Source organism: Mustela lutreola, chromosome 1, assembly GCF_030435805.1.
Source record: "Mustela lutreola isolate mMusLut2 chromosome 1, mMusLut2.pri, whole genome shotgun sequence".
In the NCBI taxonomy this organism is placed as follows: Eukaryota; Metazoa; Chordata; class Mammalia; order Carnivora; family Mustelidae; genus Mustela; species Mustela lutreola.
This window is the reverse complement of record NC_081290.1, coordinates 240,003,103-240,016,679: the sequence shown is the minus strand read 5'-3', so window position 1 is coordinate 240,016,679 and position 13,577 is coordinate 240,003,103. Positions and strand designations below refer to the sequence as shown.

Genomic DNA, 13,577 nt, shown 5'->3' with positions numbered 1-13,577 from the left:
ATAATATGGACTGAGTGATTTTTTTCTTAAGAAAAAGCAAATGTTTGGGTGTCTGGTGGCTCAATCTGTTAAGCATCTGCCTTCGGCTCAGGTCATGATCCCATGGTCCTGGGACTGAGTCCTGCATCAGGCTTCCTGCTCAGGAGGGAACCTGCTTTTCCTTCTCCTCCCTGTGTGCTCTCTCTCTCTCAAATATAAATAAAAATCTTAAAAAAAAAAAAAAAAGGCAAACCTTCTTTAAATCCTCTTAAGGTTTCCTCTCTGCCCATGATGATATTCAAATTTGTTAATGTATTCTCTTCAAAGGGAAGGGATTGTTGTGGATCCCTGAAAAGATTTCCAGAGATACTCAGGGATCCGGGGAATACAGCCAGAGAAACACTGCAACTTCTGTAAAAATGTCTTTTAATTTTAAATTAATGCAAAGTTACTCTTTTTTTTCCACCCATTTATTTTTTTTACTTATTTATTTGTCAGAGAGAGTAAGCACAGGCAGACAGAGTGGCAGGCAGAGGCAGAGGGAGAAGCAGGCTCCCTGCTGAGCAAGGAGCCCGATGTGGGACTAGATCTCAGGATGCTGGGATCATGACCTGAACCGAAGGCAGCTGCTCAACCAATTGAGCCACCCAGGCATCCCCAAAGTTACTCTTAATACCAGTAATCAAGACAATGTATTAAACAACTTCTTGAAAAACTAATGTACATTCTGCCTTAGCCTCCCTTTTGCCTTTCCCTTTGCAACCACTAAAAATACATTTGCAAAGTGCGGCATCAAAATTAAAAACCTTTGTACTGCAAATGGTACCATCAAGAAAGTGAAGAGAAAACCCACAAAATGGGAGAAAATATCTGTAAATCATGTATCTGATAAGGGACTTGTATCCAGAATATAATAAAGTATTTTTACAACTCAACAATTAAAAGAACCAAATTTGAAAAATGGGCAAAGGATCTGAGTAGACAGTTCCCCAAAGACCTGCATATGGTTAATAAGCACAGAAAAAGATGCTCAACATCTTTTGGATACAGGAAAATGCAAATCAAAAGCACAATGAGATAGATGCCATTTCACACCTGCTAGGATGGCTACAAGCAAAAAGATAATAATTCATAGCTGCGTTGTGGAGCACTGGAAACCTCACATGTCACTAGAGAAAAAGCAGTTTGGAAGTTCCTCAAAATGTTAAATACAGAGTTGCCATGTAAACCAGCAATTCCAGTCCTAAGTATACATCCAAGAGAAATGAAAATAGAATTCCATGCAAAAACTTGTACATGAATGCCCAGAGCAGCATTATTCATAACAGCCAAAGTGAAAGCCACTGGTCAATGGAGAAATAAAATGTGACACATTCATATAATGGAATAATATTCAGTAATTAACAGGAAAGAACTACAGATACATGCTGTGACATGGCTGAGCCTCAAAACCCCATGCTAAGTGAAAGAAGTCAAATGCAAAACCCCCTAGGTTATAGGATTCCATGTGGCTAAAATGTCCAGAATGGGCAAATCCATAAGGACAGAACGAAGACTGCTTACAGCTAGTGGGTGGCGGTGGGAGGAGACCGCTAAGTATGGAGTTTCTTTTAGGTGGAATAAAAATGCTCTAAAATTGGGTTGTGCTGATGGTACAACCCTGTGACTATGCTAAATAACAGTGAATTATATACTTTAGTTAATGAATTTATTCATTTTTACTGAAGTAGAGTTGGCACACAATGAATCAGATTTTTAAGTGATTATACATTATGTGAATTATATAAAGCTGTTTTTTTAAAGAAGAATATAGCCACAGACTGCCCCTCCCCCTCTGCCCCATAAATACCACAAAGGCCAGTTTAAAAAACACCCTCACCATGACAGCACATACACAAGGCCCCTGCCTGCCCCTCCAACCTCACTTCACGCTTGTCTCCTATGTGTGCCCTAGGCCTGCCATATTCTCCAAATAAATCATGTTTTTTGTACTTTGTGTCTTTAACTGTGACATTTCCCCTGTCAGGAATCATGATCCCCCTTCCTTCTACCTAGCAAATTTTAGGATTCCGTCTAAAAGTCAATTTCCGGGGCGCCTGGGTGGCTCACTGGGTTAAAGCCTCTGCCTTCAGCTCAGGTCATGATCCCAGGGTCCTGGGATCGAGTCCTTGGCTCTCTTCCCTTTCTCTCTCTCTGCCTGCCTCTCTGCCTCCTTGTGATCTCTGTCTGTAAAATAAATAAATAAAATCTTTTTAAAAATAAATAAATAAATAAATAAAATAAAAGTCAATTTCCCCTGGAAAGCCTTCCCTGAACGCTTCTCCCTTCCCACAGAGATGGCTGCTCCCCTCTCTACTCCCAAAACATCTTGTTCAAGGAATGGGAGACACTCTGCACTCCATAGCAATTAGAGGTCTATCATCTCTCCCCAGTTTAATTGCCCTTGACCATGTCGTATCTGTCTCTGTATCTCTGATGCTCGGCAGGGGAACACACAACAGATGTTCAGTGTCTATTAAATAAATCAGTGTATAAAAGCTAATGGGAAGGTTTTTTTGAAGTTGCTTAATCCCCCTCCACCACGCCAAGTGTTAGGAGGGAAGGAATGACTAGAAAATGGTTTATGGAAGAAAGACAGAGACAAAAAAAATTGGAGACAGTTACCTGTGTGTATTCTCACGTGATTTTTATAATTGGTTGCACTGGCAAATGCCCTCCCACATCCTGGTTCTGTGCAGTAATATGGTCTTTCTCCTGTATGTGTCCTAATGTGCACTTTTCTGATATTTGATGTTGTAAAAGACCGACCGCAGCCTTCAAAAGGACATTTAAAAGGCCTTTCACCTGAAAACACAAAAAAGAATAAATTACATGGTGCAAAAATACATAGAAAATTGAAATGTCTTTTTTTTTTTTTAAAGCTTTTATTTATTTGAGAGAGAGAGAATGAGAGAGAGAGTATAAGCAGGGGTAGGGGTAGAGGGAGAGGGAGAAACAGACTCCCCACTGAGCAGAGAGCTTGATGTGGGTCTCGGTCCCAGGACTCTGGGATCACAACCTGAACTGAAGGCAGATGCTTAACCAACTGAGCCACCCAGGCACTCCAAAAATTAAAATGTCTTATCCTTCAATTCTGCCTAGGATTATACTCAAGACTCTAGTCTTCCGGTACAGGGCTTCCCTTTCAGAGTTTTTTCCTTTTTTTCCCTGTAAATAGTATCTTCAACTCCAAATTTAAATTTTTTTTTTTTTTTTTTTTTTTAAGATTTTACTTATTTGACAGAGAGAAAGATCACAAGTAGGCAGAGAGGCAGGCAGAGAGGGAGGAGGAAGCAGGCTCCTTGCTGAGCAGAGAGCCCGATGTGGGGTTCGATTCCAGGTCCCTGAGATCATGACCTGAGCTGAGGGCAGAGACTTAACCCACTGAGCCACCCAGGTGCCCCCAAATTTAAATTTCTATAGGAAATCTGAATATAGTTCAAAACTTGTCACTGATTGCATGACTTCCCAAGATGGAGTCATCCAGATGGGCATATTAAGAAAATGAGCTAAGAAAAGTAGAGAGAAAAAATCAGAAAGAAATACAAAAGAAAAATAGAGTCAAGAATAAGAATTATAGGGAAACCTGGGGGGCTCAGTTGGTTAAGCGTCTGCCTTTGGCTCAGGTCATGATCCGAAGGTCCTGGGATCAAGCCCCACATTGGGCTCCTTGCTCAGCGGGGATCCTGCTTCTCCCTCTCCCTCTGCATGCTGCTCTCCCTGCTTGCATGAGCGCTCTTGCTCTTTCTCTCTCTTGCTCTTTCTCTGACAAATAAATACATAAAATTATTTAAAAAAAAATTTTTTTAAGAGTAAGAATAATACTTGAACAATAAAAAATAAAAATAAATTAAAAAATCAATTAACTAGAAAAAAATATCTGAACTCTAGAATCCCCCAAAAGCTTATATCCTAACTCAATTTATAATATTTTGAAAAAATTTTTTTTTCTAAAAATCTAGTAGTGTCTAGCATATAATACATATCAATATATTTGCTGAATATATTATTATGCTCATAATCTAAGCTTATGAAAAAGTCTATTCTGCCAATTACATTCCTTTTCTTCATACTTGTTTTATACAACCTCAGAACTTAAAGGGCCTTTAAACTGTTAGGCAGGAAGCAGTCTTTGGTTTTGATTCCCATGTGCCCTATTTAGAATAAGCTCAAATTCAGCAAACAACTTTTGTGGTTAAAAAAAATAATCTGTGTGTGTATAGATAAACAAATATTTACCTATATATAAAAGTTGGTTATTTTATTTTGGCCAAGTGAAATTATGATTTACCTGCTGGTAAAAATCATTCCAAAATATTTGTACCTCAAGTATGAAATTATTTAAAAAGGAGCAGGAACCTCTGATCCTTTCTTTAGAGAAAGTTTTTTTCCCCCCTCAATATGTTAACTTAAGGAAAAGAGTCTGTCTTGGGTAAGTTCCTTCTCTCTGGCTCTAGATGACCTTAACATTTTCCCAGCTCTGACATGCTGTGATAAGGAATCTAGCATTCCAGCAATTCCCATGGTGTTATATACACTACTCCTCTGACCTGTAGCACCTTGCTTTGTTTTTGCTGAAATCATTTGTGTTTGTAATAGACATCCCTGAAGCCCGCTTACTCAATCCAACATCTTACCAATGAAAATACTCACAATTTAAAAACTGATGCATGACTATATGGTTTGCTAAGTGAGTACTATCAAAGGAATCACAATCCCAATGTTTTGACCAAATATTAATGGAACTAGATTGTGTTTTTATGTAACTTTTAAATAACAGGTTGGCATTATACAGCAAATCCAAATAGAATTTGCAGGAATTTGGAAACACTTGCATCTGATAACAATGAATAAAAAAATAACTACATGAATAAAATAGAAGCAGAGATCTATAGCTTTGTTCCTGAACACTGTAAAGCAAAGCGTATCTGGGATCATGTATGAAATATAAGCTAAATTTTAATGACTAGCAAGTCCTCAATGGAAATTTGCTGAACTATTTTAGAATACTTAGAAGTATCTGGGGACAAAGTTATCAGACTATGTGGTAAAATTTTAAACTAAATTATTAAGCTATAAATAAGCTTAATCAATAGTTTGTAACAGCATCTCTTATCAACAGTTTCTGAGATTCCTCCAGCTCTCATCCAAAGCAAATAATTACCTTTAAAATCGGTATTCCAATTCCACAAATAATTAAAAACAAGAAAGAGAGGGGAGGGGAGATAAAAACAAAGTACCCTTTAGGAAAAGGAGAGGAGGAAATTAAAGGAGGTGAGAGATGATCACAAGGAAGTAATAAGCCTTTCTTTCTGTAGGGCAGTTAGGAGTTCATTTTCTTTAGCAGCAACTTAACACAGGAGAAGCAATGCTGAATTGAGAAGGAACTGGGTGCCTTAGGTTCTAGTCTGAGCTGGGCTACTAAGTAGATGAGCAATCCTCGGTAAATAAGCCTATTGCTCAGATAATACCTACAAACTGTATCTATGACTATAGTCTATTGACTATGACTATAATACCTACAAAGAGTATCTATGTTGTTCATCCTTTTTGGGACATGGACCCCTTTGAGAATCTAACAAAATTATGGGCCTTCATCCTGGAAAGATACAAACAGCAAGGAGTTTAAGAGAAACCCTTGAAGCTAACTCTGAAATTTCCAGAGACTCCTTCCCCAAGTCCCCTCCCTGCAGATTAAGAATTCCTGGCCTTGGGGCGTCTGGGTGGCTCAGTCGGTTGAGCGCCTGCCTTGGGCTGGGGTCATGATCCCAGAGTCCTGGAATGGGCCCCCAGCATCCAGCTCCCTGTTCGGCAGGAGGTCTGCTTGTCCCTCTCCCACTCCTCCCGCTTATGTTCCCTCTCTTGCTGTCTCTTTATCAAATAAATAAATAATATCTTAAAAAAAATTTTTTCTTAAGAATCCTTGGCCTAAGGGTGCCTGGGTGGCTCAGTCAGTTAAGCTTCTGACGTCAGTTTGGGTCCTGATCTTGGAGTCCTGGGATTAAGCCCCACATCGGGCTCTGCACTCAGAGGGGAGTCTGCTTAGTTTGCTTGTCCCTCATTCTCTCCCTCTGCCCCTCCCCGCAGCTCATGGGCACACATGTTCTCTCTCTCTCTCACATACATGAATAAAATTAAAAAAAAAAAAAAAATTCCTGGCCTTAAATCAATCAGTCAAATCCCGGCCTACATATGGTATTTCTTCATACCAGTACCTGTATGAGTTCTGATATGTTTCTGTAGATCTCCTGAAGTTTTGAAAGACTTAGTACAATTATCTTCTGAACACCGATATGGCTTTTCTCCTGTATGAGTTCTGACATGACTTTTTAATCCATAACCTTTAAGAAAAATATAAAAGAAATTTCATTATTTGAGATCCCTCTAAGCATGCCAACTGAGATTAAACAATTGAAAAATATGATATAATACTGGCAAACACAACAGAGCAGCTATCAACAATCGACAAGAATATGACAGCTAAGGGTCATCATGCTGGAAATTCCATAGTTTCAACTCTGTCTAGAAGAAGTTGTATGTGTTTCTTTTTTAAAGTGCCCAAATCTTATTAGATGTTCACAACTCCTACCCCAAAAGCTTGAGGTGGTATTGAGATTAAATGAGGAATAGGGTGGAAGTCAGGAGGCCTGGTCCCAGTGCTGGCCCTGCTGGATGTCTCCCCAGGCAGGCCCCAACCCCTGCTAAGCCCCTGTTGCCCATGGTTCCCTCAGGTCTGTCCTAATGTTAAATTCTGTGTCTGCTTCTAATGCTTGGCCTTTATTTTTCTGCTAAAAGAAAGCAGAGTATGGAGTGAAACACCACCGTAGGCAGAGGTAGGCCTGAGGAGAAAAATGGAAGCAGAAAGAGAAAGAGAGAGAATAGAGCAAGCAGGACAGGAGAAAGTTAAAGGAGAGACCGAAACCCTGGTTATTGAGCATCTACTAATTCAGACAAAGGCAAGCGGTCAATTCCTGCTCCTGGCCAGTCCCTGCCCCGGGCCAGTCCCTGCTTGCCCCCTAAGTGGAACTATGAAATGAAGAAAATTAATGTTTTTACCTGTTGCAAATGCCTTCCCACAGCCTAGATGCTCACACTGATAAGGCCGGTCTCCCGTGTGTGATCGCTCATGGACCTGTCATTAAAATGCAGGCATGAGTCTATTTTCTTCAGGCATCCCTCAGGTAGATGGTCTCAAGAGAGACCTATTTATTCCCCCCCCCCCCCCCCCGTTGAATTACAGTTGACCTTTGAACCACATAGGGGTTAGGAGTGCTGACTCCCGCCTCTATGCAGTTGAAAATCTGTGTATAAATTCCTGACCCCCCAAAAATGTAAACTACTAATAGCCTACTGATGAACAGAACCGTTACCAAGAACATAAAGCATAATGAAAGTTTATCATGTTATCACATTATTTCCCATACTATATTCTTCCCAAACAGGAAGCCACAGAAAAGAAAATGTTATTAAAATACATTTACAGTACTATACCGTATTTGAAAAAATTCACATGTAAGAGGATTGCACAGTTCAAACCTGTGTTGTTCGAGGCTGAACTTCAGTCTGTTATTTGTATGTGCTTTTTTTTTAAAAACAAAAGACAGCTTTTCTCAAAAATTATAGCCCACCAATTCTCGATACAAACCTAAATCCTGTATGTTAAGAAGTACTTATTTTAATTACAGAACAGAAGTACTGGAGGTGGTCAGAGGTGTCCGTATGGAACACAGACATGGTGAGTGCTAGGAGCAGACCACAGGGAAGCTACACAACGTAAGGTTGAGCATGGAGGCTGCGAGAGGGGCCTGTCCTGCGAGAGGGGCCCTGCCCCGAGGCAAGGCTTCACCATGGACTAGTGGGATGGCCATGGCAGTTGCCTTCTCTAAGCCTCAACTCCTCTCTGTAAAGCCAAGACATAACCGTATCTACTGGAGAGGGCTGCCGTGGCAAATGAACAATCACGACAGTGGCCAACATTTACTGAATCTCTACCACGCCATTTTTTTTCGCTATTTTACATATATAAAATCTACCTATTTATTTCTCATAACCGCTCTGTGAGGGAGATGCTTTTACCATAAGGAAATGAGGCCCCAAGACACCAAGTAACAACATGTCAAGGTTACACACCAATGAGTAATGGAGATTGCTATTCTAAACAGGCTAAGTGACTGCCTCCCGACACATTGTAAGTTATTCAGTGAGTGTTAGCTACTGAGTCGTGGTATGTTGTGTGTAGCCCATGTGCCCCATATATTTGAAAGACAGGGCACATGATATATTTGAAAGACAGGGCACATGAACAGCAACTTCTGCTAGATTTCAGCAAATCACTGATAACAGAATTACACCACCAGCTCTCCTAAACTTACATAAATTTCACATCTGACAAAAATATATTCAAATACACAGAGTATCTACCATGTGCCAGGTAGAACGACAGACATTAGGGAGACAGAAAGGAACAGCTCAAGCTCTTGGAGAGTTGACAGTTTCTAAAATCTGCATAGGGTTTTGCATGGCCTGTTCGAGTGTGAGCGTGTGTCTTTATCCTGGTAAGTGAGGGAAAATAACGGCTTTTAATGCTATCAACATATGGTGTTGGCATTTAATGTCCTCATTATTGTCCTACCCAGATAGAGCATTTCCTTTAAACATACCTTAAGGTGATGAGCTGTTGTATACAATTTCCCACATCCATCATATTCACAGCGAAATGCCTTCTCTCCACTCTGCTGGGATTTAGCAGTTACTCTTGTCGCATGTCCTTGTAAGACAATCTAGATGAAACAAAAAGTACGGTTTATTCATACAGAAATAAGGTAGATGAAATTACTATGTGCAGAATAAAAAAGATAAAAAACTATAATGTGGGTTTCCAGATTCAGATTATTATTTTATAAAGATTCTGTCATGTTGAACCAGTTAGATTATTTCTGTTCCAGAGCTAAAGTCAGCAGCTAGGGAAGAAGTCAAAAGATGAGCTCCACGAGGGGGCAGAGCTAGAGCTCACAGATCTATTCCCGTTCTAGAGAATTCTACCCAGGAAGCATCACCATTGTATGCAAGTATTCCATGACAGGCTCAAGGAATATATATATATATATAGGACATCTGTTCTAAAAACAACGTAAAGAGCATTTTCAACTTCAAGAGCCTTTCAAAGCACTGAAAAACGAGGGGTTTATGTTGCTGTTACCGTCACCTGCAGGAGACAGTACAGTGCATCTGATCCTAGTCTATACTTATATTCAGGAGATTTTTCTGGGACTCAACACCACAAGACTTCAAACAATTTTCCTGATTTCAGAAGTTTTTAAAGATGACCACCTATTTTAGAAATTAAGATACCATAAAAATGGAAGAACAACTTTCTCCTCTTTGGTCCCTGGGGTGACAGAGCTGTAGGTTAGGGTGCCTTGTTTCACAGTGAAATTTAAAGGCTGAAAATGAGAAGTGAGGCAAGCAGTCCAGACAGAAGTAGAGTATGACCGAAAATATGGAAGTGTGCCTGGAAGAACTAGAAACTTAGTATGAGAGGATTAGGTCTATATAGCAGTTGAGTAACATGAAAAAGAAGGGGAAGCTGAAGATCACATTTGGGAAGAGCTTTAGAAGCCATTCTTCTTCTTCTTCTTTTTTTTTTAAGATTTTATTTATTCATTTTGTCAGAGAGGGAGAGCACAAGCAGGGAGAGTGGCAGGCAGAGGGAGAAGCAGGCTCCCTGCTGATCAAGAAGCCCAATGTGTGACTTGATCACAGGACTGTGGGATCATGGCTTGAGCCAAAGGCAGACACCCAACAGACTGAGCCACCCAGGTGTCCCCAGAAGCCATTCTGAAGAGTAAACTTAGATAATGAATGCAAAGGCAGGTATTAACATTTTTTTTTTAAGTTTATTTATTTATTTAACCAAGTCCTACACCCAATGTGGGGCTTGAACTCACAACTCCAAGATCAAGAGTCACATGCTCTCTGGGGCCCCAACATTTTTAAAGTAAGGGACTGACTGAGATCAGTTCTGTGTTTTATAAAGAGAACTCTGGTAATGGCATGCAACAGTGAAAGACAAAAGACGCAAGGAAACTAAAGTCTGGGTAATCATGAATATGCAGGGAAGAAGTGGTGAAGTCCAGCCTAGGACAATGACCAAGGAATAGAAAGCAATAGATGATTCTGCAGATATTTTAAGGATGAAAGTGGACAGAGTCCAAATTTCAAAAGCTAAATGAAGAGGCAGGGCTGTATTGGTTATTTCAGTATAGGACAGACATAGTCTTTGTCGAAAGAAAAGCCTGATGTATTATTGAAAGGGAAATGTCTCAAGGGCAATAGAGAAGCTAATACCAGTGAAATGCTAATCAGCTTCTAGAACCATCTACAGAAAATGACTTCATTACTACCTTGCTTAATGTATGTTCTGGGAATTGAGAGAACCTCAGCTCTGCCATAAATTCACTGTGTGACCTTCTGCAAGTCAGTAGGGCTTGCTTGTCTGTATAAAGAACACACTGTCCTAAATCAGTGATTTTTTTTCTTTTTTAAACTTTCTTTAGGAGTTAAATTCCTTTGCTAGATGAGATCTTACATAGCATTCTACTGCGTAAAACAGATAAAAGCATTCCTGCCTCTGCTGGCCCAGGCAGGTATGGGTGGCTCAAAGCTCTGCTAGTCCTGGAGGGACAGCAAAGAAACCCTAGGACCAGCCCCCACCGAAAAATGGTGGTTTTCAAACTCTGATAGGTAGGAGAAGATAATGCTAATTCCTTTCTAGCTTTAACATTCCTGGGTTCTGAGGATGTGCAAATCCCATTGGTAAATAAAGGGCGGAGCCCAAGACTGAATTCCAAAGTGACTTCAATACTAAAGAGGTTCACTGCCCTTCCCTGAGGGGGTGCACTTCTGTGCTGCCTGGTGGGGGGTGCTTTGCCTGTGTGCTGCCTTGCTGGTCCTCCGTGACTATCCAATGAATTAACTATTTCCTATGATTTACAAATAAGAAAAACGAGGCTCAGGGTAGTTAAGTAATGTCACTTGCCCAAGGTCAAAGGCTGGGAAGTAGGACTTGAAGCAGATGAGCTCCAGAGTTCACGCTAGTGAGCCACCGGGCTTTAGGCTGCAGCATTGGCAGAGCTTCTGTGGCTGCAGTGACTGAGCTGACAGGGCTGTGGAAAACTGGTGCTTTTACTGCCTAGCTCAGTGCTTGAAATTCCATTTACTGTAAAGGTCTGATACACACGGAAAATAGGACTTTTGTTATCTGACTTATGTAAATCTGTATATATTAGGATGTCAATAATTTATACGCTTGGGAAAGGATAAAATTCAAGCAACCTGAATAATTTTCAAAAGTATGTTCTCTTTCAAGAGAGGAATTAATCGAAGAAGAAGTGTGGCAACAGAGGGACCTTTAGGGAACAGGGGACACATAAGAACTGCCAGGAAGATTTAAGAAAACAAAGGTGTGCCTGGCTGACTCAGTCGGTAAAGCATGTGAGTCTTGATCTCAGGGTCATGAGTTTGAGTCCCACACTGGGTGTAGAGCCTACTTAAAGAAACAAACAAAAATCCTTCATAGCCATTCTAACTATGGTTATTATTGGGTAGCGGTCCTTCACTTTTTATTTTTCTCTCTCTGTACCACTGGGATTTTTTTTTTTTTTTTTTTTTTTTGACTTAGAGAGATACAGTGAGAGAGGGAACATAAGCAGGGGAAGTGGGAGAGGGAGAAGCAGGCTCCCCGCCGAGCAGGGAGCCCGACAAGGGGCTCAATCCCTGGACCTTGGGATCATGACCTGAGCGGAAGGCAGACGCCCAACTGACTAAGCCACCTAGGTGCTCCCCATTTGGATTTTTTTTAAGGGTACAATGAGATAAGGTTTTTTTTTAATCTAATTTTTTTTACTTGAGTATAGTTGACACACAATGATGTATTAGCTATGGGTATAGAGCATAGTGGTTCAATGTCTCTATGTGACATGCCACCCTTACAACAATATAGCTACTGCCTGTCATCATGCAACACTGACTAGTTTCCCTGTGCTGCGCTTTTTATTCCCTCAATGTAGTCATTCCATAGTTGGAAGCCTGTATCTCCCTCTCCCCTTCACCCATTCTCTTCTGGCAGCTATCGTTTTATTCTCTGAATTTAGAGGTCTGATTCTGCTTTTTTCTTAATTTATTTGTCTTGTTTTTTTAGATTCCACACATAAATGAGACTATATGGTATTTGTCTTTCTCCTACTTATTTCATTTGGCATACCCTCTAGGTCCATCTAAGTTGTCACAAATGCAAGATCTCATTTTTTTCATTTTATGCTGCAAAATATTCCATTTTATATATACCATAATTTCTTTTATTCATCAGTCAATAGACACTTGGGCTGCTTCCATATCTTCACTATTGTATGTAATGCTGTAATAAAAATAGGAGTGCATATATCTTTTTGAATTAGTATTTTCAGGTCCTCTGCCCATTTTAATCCAATTATTTGTTTTTTTGGTGTTGAATTGTTTAAGTTTTTTTTCTCTCTCTCTTTTTTAAAGATTTTATTTATTTATTTGACAGAGATCACAAGTAAGCCCAGACTCAGGCAGAGGGAGAGGAGGGAAGCAGGTTCCCCACTGAGCAGAGAGCCTGATGCAGGACTCGATCCCAGGACCCTGAGATCATGACCTGAGCTGAAGGCAGCGGCTTAACCCACTGAGCCACCCAGGCGCCCAAACTGTTTAAGCTTTTTTTAATATATAACTTGGATAATAACCCCTTATTGAATATATCATTTGCAAATATCTTCTCCCATTCAGTAGGCTGTTTTGTTTTATTGATGGTTTCCTTTACTGTGCAAAAGCTTTTTATATTAGCATAGTCCCAATACTTAATTTTTGCTTTTGCTTCCCTTGCCTTAGGAGATCTGGCTGCAAAAAATGTTGCCATAGCCAATGTCAAGAAAAATTACTGCCTTTGTTCTTCTTTAAGAGTTTTATGGTTTCAGGGCTCACATTTAAGTTTTTTTTTTTTTTTTTTTAGATTTTATTTATTTGACAGAGAGAGGGAAAGAGATCACAAGTAGGCAGAGAGGCAGACAGAGATAGAGAGGGAAGCAGGCTCCCTGCTGAGCAGAGAGAGCCTGATGCAGGGCTGGATCCCAGGACTCTGAGATCATGACCTGAGCCAAAGGCAGAGGCTTAACCCACTGAGCCACCCAGGTGCCCCTCACATTTAGGGCTTTAATCCATTTTGAGTTTATTTTTGTATATGGTATAAGAAAGTGGTCCAGCCACAGCAGTCAGACAAGCAAAGAAATAAAAGGCATCTATATTAGGAAGAAAGAAGTTAAACTGTTACTACTTGTAGATGACATGATACTATATATAGAAAACCCTGAAGATCCCACCAAAAAAACTATTAGAATAAATTAATTCAGTAAAGTAGCAGGATATAAAATTAAAACACAGAAATCATTTGTATTTCTATACTCTAATAATAAAACAGCAAAAAGAGAAGTTAAGAAAACCGGTACATTCCCATTGTACCAAGAAGAATAACATACCTAGGA

At 40.0% G+C, this 13,577-nt stretch overlaps 1 protein-coding gene across 10 annotated transcripts in view; it reads right to left on the bottom strand.

Moving 5' to 3' along the window:
* Positions 1 to 13,577, bottom strand: part of ZNF143 (zinc finger protein 143) — a 60,087-nt gene that overhangs the window by 20,787 nt on the left and 25,723 nt on the right. For all 10 annotated transcript variants that reach the window (XM_059135776.1, XM_059135786.1, XM_059135751.1 and 7 more), the window contains 4 exons: positions 8,679 to 8,798; positions 7,075 to 7,150; positions 6,234 to 6,359; positions 2,644 to 2,823 (listed from right to left, as the gene is read on the bottom strand). In XM_059135776.1, coding sequence (XP_058991759.1) covers positions 2,644 to 2,823; positions 6,234 to 6,359; positions 7,075 to 7,150; positions 8,679 to 8,798 — 502 coding nt within the window. The remainder of the gene's footprint in view (positions 1 to 2,643; positions 2,824 to 6,233; positions 6,360 to 7,074; positions 7,151 to 8,678; positions 8,799 to 13,577) is intronic.